Raw genomic sequence first — 6,671 nt, 5'->3', positions numbered from 1 at the left:
GAAGGCTGACTGGGTGGTGCTGGGGGGAGGATGCTTTGGGAAGGGGTTTTGGAAGAGGGGGAGACCCTGGAGGGGATCTTGGGTGTCCGGTTGAGGCGGGTACTGAGGGGCCGTGATGGGGGGCTCTAGGGCCTGAGGGGCCCTGAGGGCTGGGGGACCCGGGTCTGTGTCTGGGCACTGTGGGGTTTGGGGTTCGGGAGCTGGGGGGGCCCTGAGGTGCTGGCGGGGGCAGCCGGGGTGGGGAGGGGACCCCTCCTGCCGGTGGCCGCTGCCGAACTGGGCGAGGGTTCCCTGCGCTGGGAGGGGGATTTGGTCCCTCCAGAGGCTCTGCCTCCAGCCCCCGCTCTGTGAGTGCGGGAGCTGGGGGTCGTCGGTGTTCCCTCTCCTGAGGGGGTCAGAGGCATCGACAACAAACCGGAGGGAAGGACAAAGGACTCTCCTGGCTCAGGCCGAGCGAGCAGCAGTGGGTGTCGAGGGTTTGTTTGGGGTTTTGTGTGGCTGGGCTGCGTAGTCCTCGTCGGGAGGATGTGTGTGGGCTCTTCCCAGGTGTTGTGCAACCTGTGTAGCTGTTTTCTTCCTCTTTCTTTTCCTCCCTCCTCTGCGATGAGCTCTCTGTCTCCATCCTGTTGCTGGCAGGGTGGGGATGTGCCCGGGGTGAGTCACCCCGAGGGTCAGCCGTGCCGAGAACCTGGGAGGTTTGTTTTTCCCGAGGAGCGGAGGCGGGCAAGTCTGATGCTTCAGAGTCAGGATTTATCTCTTCATGGAAACAGAGTCTCTCTCTGTAGCCCCTTTTGGTCCTCGGCACGAGGCTCTTCGAACTCTCACCTTTTCAGCGGCTCATGCCCCTGTTTTGTGCCTGAGAGCTCCCGAAGTCAGCGCTGTTGATGGTGGCAGATGAGGAGAGTGAAGGGGCCGAGTCCTCTTCCAGCTCGTGGTAACATCACCCTGTGTCTGTGTGGCTTCCCGAGCCCCCTTCAGGATCGAAGCGCCTTTGGCTGGTTTTGTTCTGACCCCCTCTGGTATGACAAAGGGGATTATTCTGCAGAGTTCAGCTGTTTGGCCAGAGCCCAGCGCTGGGCTGCGTGTTGCTGTGTGCGTGCGCCCTGGGCTGCCCGGAGCTCCACACACGCACAAAACACATCCAGCCCTGGCTGCCACCTCCCTTTTCCTTCTCTCACCCCTCATCGTGTGCCGCAGAGCGGTCGGACAAAGGGCCAGACTGGAAGGCGAGTCAGTAACGCGTGTAGGGACGGACGTGTCGTGGTCGGGGGCTCCTTGGCCTCGCCGTGTGCCGGGCACAGATCCTGGCAGGGTGGGAGAGTTCAGAGAGCAGAGGCTGTGGAGCCCAGGATGGGGTCGGGCAGTGAGGAGGAGGGATGTCTCTCTGCACTGATCTTGTAACGGCCGCTCGCTGACGGCTGGGTTTGGCAGCACTGCCTATTGTTGGGGCTGTAATTCCAGAAACATCAGAAGCCCTGTTTGCAGTTGCCCTCCCGAATCTGCGGGTGAAGAGTGGTGCTGGGTCAGAGTCGGGGTCCTTGGTGCTGTTGCTTCACAGATCCTACGTCTAAATTCTTGTGTACATGAACGGAGGGAGCAAAACTGTTCAGGGAGTTGTTGTGTGTGTTAAATCCTCACTGTTTTGTTTGTTTATTTCTGGCCACTGGCTTTTTTGGGAGCGGGGGCTGAATCTCGATCTGGAAGTTTTGCTTCCAGGGCCTGGAAACACCCGGAGGCTGGAACAGTCGCCGCAGGTTGTGCAGCCTGTCTCTGCCCTGCCTTAATCCCTTGTTTTTCATGGCCCTTGCCCACAGGAAAGCCAGCTGCAGGCCAGTGTCTCTGCTGGCGCTGGAGCCTGCGGCGTGATCCTCATGTGCTTTTATTTTTAGCACCTGAGCTGCGCGCTGCGGCCAGCTTTGACTTGGTCTCTTTTTTTCAGTGTTGACGGGCTATTTTTAGGGATTTGGTGTGTTAAACAGAGCACCTGATGCTCCCTTCCCTGCGAGCTCTGAAGGGTAAACAGCCTTTTCTCCAGCAGGGAGGCCACCACTTGTCCCTGCAGCTGGACCGGGGACAATCCAGGACTCCCACTCTGGCTCCAAGAGCCGCTCGGTTTATCGGGGCGTGCGGCCCCCAGCCCTGTCTGCCACCGCCAGGCCCTCCCCCGGCCACTGTTTGCCATCCTGGAGCAGCCTGTCCTCGGTGTCATCACCCAGTACCCGGGCAGGGGGTCCCGGGTTGTGGGGCAGGATGGTGCTGAAGGGGCTGCCACAGGCACTCGCTGTCCCCTGCGCAGTGGCAGCCACGCTGCCGGTGTCCTGCCGTGGGGGGTCTGTCTGTGCCAGAGCACTGCTGGGCTTGGCAGAGGTTCCTTTTTTCCCCAGTGGTGTCGGGAAATCGTGGTTTCCTTCCCTCCCTTCTCACCAGCTGACGCTCACTTCTCCCTATTGTTTCCGTGCAGGCTCGTCTCCGCTTTCCCATCGACTACCCCTATTCCCCGCCAGCCTTTCGGTTCCTAACCAAAATGTGGCACCCCAACATCTACGAGGTAGGTCGCCGGGGACAGCGTGGGGTGGCTGGGGACACGTGTCCCTTTGCTGCCACTGCTCTGGGTGAAAACGCCAGCCTTTGTCACAGCCTTGGAAACTCTTGGTGATTAGTGCCTGGCACTGGGAACGCAGCTAACGAGCTTTCTCAGCCCAGGAGCTGGTCCCAGCCGAATGCTCCCACGCTGCGGGGACATTGTGCGGACGGAGCGAGTGACGTGCGTGTCCCCAGGGGGTGGGTCACTGCCTGGGAGTGTGCGGGGTGTCAGGTGGGCACCAAGGGGCTGTGGTGCCTGGTTTGGTAGCCCCATCTGTCCCGTGGTGGCCATGACAGTGTATTTATCCAAGGCCCGGGGCTGTGGGCAGCACAGCGGGGACCGTGCTGGGGACAGAGGGACCAGGCTGGGGGTGCCTCACCTGGCTTAAGCCAAAGTGGAGGGCAAAGACTGGAACTGAGGACTGAGCTGCCTCTGGAGGTCCCTGGGGCAGCAGCTCCTGAGGATCCCGTTTCCCCTGTGCTTTCAGACGGGCGATGTCTGCATCTCCATCCTGCACCCGCCCGTGGATGACCCGCAGAGCGGGGAGCTGCCGTCGGAGCGGTGGAACCCCACGCAGAACGTGCGGTAAGGGCTGAGCCGGAGGGAGCTGCGGGCAGGAGGCTCCTCCGAGGGCAGGGACGGGAGAGCAGGGAGGTGGGGATCGTCCTCCACTCCCAAACCCAGCGGGAGGTACCTGGAGGCTGTTGAGGTGCCCTCGGGGCGTGGGCTCTGCTGAGGAAGAGCGAGAGCTTGTGTGGAACGTGGGTGAGCCCCACGGCCCCTGCGCTGCTGTCTCCTGCCCGTCCTGCTCGGTGTCACCGGGATCCTCCCTCGCTGGTGGCAGCGCCGGGGTCTGTGACGCTGCAGCTGCTGCCGTTGCTGGGGCACGGGCCGTCGCTGACCCCCTTGGCTCTTACCTGCCCGTGTCTCTTGACTGCAGGACCATCCTCCTGAGTGTGATCTCGCTGCTGAATGAACCCAACACGTTTTCTCCAGCCAACGTGGATGCCTCCGTGATGTACCGCAAGTGGAAGGAGAGCAAAGGGAAGGACCGGGAGTACACAGACATCATCAGGTGTGTGCCCAGCTGAGCTGGGCCCCCAGCGCTGCGCCGCTCAGGAGGACTCGCTGAGATGCCACCCTGTAGGACACATCTTGAGGGACATCCTGCCCTGCTGAGTCCCGTCTGCTCATGGGAGGGAAGGGTTGTGGCTCCCAGCGTGGCTTTGGGGAGCAGCTCGGCTGGGTTATGTGCCCAGCTTCACCCTCAGCCTGAGCCCTGGCCCTTTCTGGCTCCAGAGGGGATCTGGGCTCGTAGCAGACGTGGTGCTGGCAGGGTCTCGCTGGCAGTGCTGTGTTTGGGGACCGTCACAGGAAGGTCTTGAGCTGGGGACTGGCCAGCCTTGGCATGGCAGGGGGTCCCTTGGAGTGGGGGCATGTCACAGTGCGGCCGCCTTTGTTCCCTCCCCTGCCTTTCACCACCTGGGTGTGGATGAGGGACCCGTGACAAGGGAAGGGCTGTGTCACTGTGTGTCCCCACAGGCTGAGCCGCATGTGGTGGCATGGGGGTGTTGTGCAAAGCTCCAGATTCACCCCCCACTTCTTGCCCTCCTCAGGAAGCAAGTCCTGGGCACGAAGGTGGACGCTGAGCGGGATGGCGTGAAGGTCCCCACCACGCTGGCAGAGTACTGCGTGAAGACCAAGACTCCAGCCCCAGACGAGGGCTCTGACCTCTTCTATGATGACTATTACGAGGATGATGAGATGGAGGAGGAAGCAGACAGCTGTTACGGTGATGAGGATGACTCCGGCAACGAGGAATCTTGATGGCCCTCTGGCGTTGGCAAAACTTGCTATAAACTACTGAATTTACCTCGACTAGGACAAACCGGTTTGAATTTAGGATCTGTCAGCCCTGAAATTAACTCTCTACCTCGCAGGGAGACTGTTCTGCTCTTGCAAAGGAAATCCCACCACGGTCTTTGTAGAAAAAGCAAAAAAACCAAACCCTATTTTATAAACTTGCTGGGTGGGGGGCGGGTGGGGGAGTCGCACCGGGGTGTTCAGGAATCCACAGGAACTGGTGGCTCTGGCTGGATGAGGAGAAACGGCAAAACCCGGTGGGGGCTGCCCGTCCTCCGGGCACGTCCGGCCCCACGTGGGGGGAGCGTTTGGGGGAGGCTGCGGCGCCGGGAGCGGTGGCTTTGGGTGGAAGCGTGTGAGCGTTTGTGGCTCTCGACAGCCTCGGGGGTGTCGGGGCAGCGAGTGTGAGCGATGCCATCCCCGGGGGGACCCTCCTGTGACGCCGGGGCCGTGTTCGGAAGGGCCGGGATGTGGGGCAGGAGGTGCCTGGTGCCGCGGGGCCTGGGGATGGGCTGTTTGTAGTTTTTAACTGGCTGGGAGGGACGGGGTAGCTCTGACTCTTTCTGCTTCTGTTTTTTTTTTTTTTGGAAACTATTTAATAAAGTACTTCAAGGGAGCAGCTGTGTGGAGCGCGGGGGAGGCTTTGCCCTGTTTTATGCCCAGGCTGCGGGGGTTCCGTGCCAGCCCTGGCCCTGCAGGGAGGGCTGGGGTCTCTCAGCAACCCCCTTCTCTCCGTCCCAGAGCTGGCAGCGTGGGCAGCAGCCTCTGGGCAGGGCTGATTGGGCTGGAGGGGGTCTCTGCCCGATGCCTGGGCAGGGGGTGGGCTCCGCTGAGCCCTCAGACCCCCCAGAGCTGACGGAGAAGGTTTTTTCCCTCCTGCTCTGCCGAGACCAGCAGCAGGGCTCAGACCTGTCCGGGCAGAGCCGAGCAGGGGCTGGTGGGTGCCTGGGGCCCTTGTGGGTTCTCTGATCTGGGTGCGTCATGAGCCCACGGGCCAGGACCGGCCTGGACACGCGAGCTGCCGGCCGTCCCGCTCCGACCCATCATCAACAGGGGCATCACCGGGGCCTTATCCTCCTGCTGCCGCCCCCGGGGGCTCCTGCCCCAGCTCCTGCCCCCCTGGGCAAAGCTGGTCAGAGGGGGAATGAGCCAAACAGCCTGTGCCCGGGGCCGTACCGGGGTGTGAGTGACACACGTGGCAAATGCATGTGCTTTGTTGCCTTAGGAAATGAGGCTGAAAGGTGAATAGGATTATTGTCACCGCACTCGGGCCTGGCAAATGGCTTCCAAGGTCACCCACCCGCAGCAGCGGCCGCCCAGGGGGCTGGTTCTGAGCCAGACCCCCCTCTCCTTTCCCTGGGGGGCTGCTCCTTGTGCCCCCAGCGGCTTCCCCCACTCCTGATGGTCCCTGGAGGGAGGGCAGGAATCTCCGTGCCCACGGAGCCCTGGCTGCCGCTGGCTCCTTGCAGCCCCTCGCCTCCCGCGCTCGGGGTGCTGCCGTGGCCGGTGCCAGCTCCCCGAAACTCTGCCCCGGAGCAGCATCGGCCGAACCCCCCCGGTGCAGAGGGGGGTGCAGCGGCCGGGCAGGACGTGCCGGGGGTAGGGCCGCTCCGGGAGGATCCCGGAGCTCACAAGGGCCGGGGGAGCCCCGCGGGGAGCGCGGCGGGGGCTGGCGCCACCGGCCCCATTGTCCCGGCTCTTCCTGCCCCGTGTCCCCCCGCGCGGGGTCAGACGGGGGCCGCCTCCGGGACGGGGCCGAGCCGGGGACGGAGCCGCTGCCCCACGGAGGCCCCTTCGCCCCGGCTGCCTCGGTTATCGCCAGGCCCAGCCCTGGGGGTTATCGGGGGCCGCAGCTGGGCGGGGGCCGGGGGCTCGGGGCCCGGCGTCCCCCCCGAGGCTCCCCCCGGCGCTGAGATCATCTCCCGGTTCCTGAGGTACCGCGGGGGGGGGGTGTCCGGCTGCGGGAGCCCCGTGCAGCCTGCGGGGCCCCCGCCGCGCCGGCTGCCGGTTTGCCTTGGCGCGGGCCCCGCCGTTTTCCGCCGGGGCCATTGTCCCCGCTGCGCCCCCCCCTCGCGGGGGAAGCGCTGCCCGGTTCCCTTCCCACGCCTGCCGGCTCCCCCCGGCCCGAAGGGGAACGGGGGGGTGCAGCCCCCCGGCCGGTCCCGCGGTGCTCCCGCCGTGCCTGCCCCGGGACCGGGACCCCCCCCCCGGGGCCCCCCGCGCT

The 6,671-nt window shown here is 64.2% G+C and overlaps 1 protein-coding gene across 2 annotated transcripts in view; it reads left to right on the top strand.

Moving 5' to 3' along the window:
- CDC34 (cell division cycle 34) overlaps positions 1-5,055 on the top strand; it is a 5,432-nt gene extending 377 nt beyond the window's left edge. Inside the window, exons 1-5 of one of the 2 annotated variants that reach the window (XM_014958663.1) lie at positions 1,066-1,226; positions 2,462-2,548; positions 3,072-3,169; positions 3,525-3,659; positions 4,201-5,054. In XM_014958663.1, coding sequence (XP_014814149.1) covers positions 2,525-2,548; positions 3,072-3,169; positions 3,525-3,659; positions 4,201-4,411 — 468 coding nt within the window. In that variant the 5' untranslated portion in view covers positions 1,066-1,226; positions 2,462-2,524 and the 3' untranslated portion in view covers positions 4,412-5,054. Of the gene's footprint in view, positions 1-1,065; positions 1,227-2,453; positions 2,549-3,071; positions 3,170-3,524; positions 3,660-4,200 lie in introns of those variants that run through there. The other variant, XM_014958664.1, reaches the window with a different exon arrangement.
- Positions 5,056-6,671: the final 1,616 nt, after the last annotated feature.

The sequence above is a fragment of the Calidris pugnax genome, unplaced genomic scaffold (genome assembly GCF_001431845.1).
Source record: "Calidris pugnax isolate Ruff unplaced genomic scaffold, ASM143184v1 scaffold425, whole genome shotgun sequence".
NCBI classification, from domain to species: domain Eukaryota; kingdom Metazoa; phylum Chordata; class Aves; order Charadriiformes; family Scolopacidae; genus Calidris; species Calidris pugnax.
This window is presented reverse-complemented; position numbering and strand designations above follow the sequence as displayed.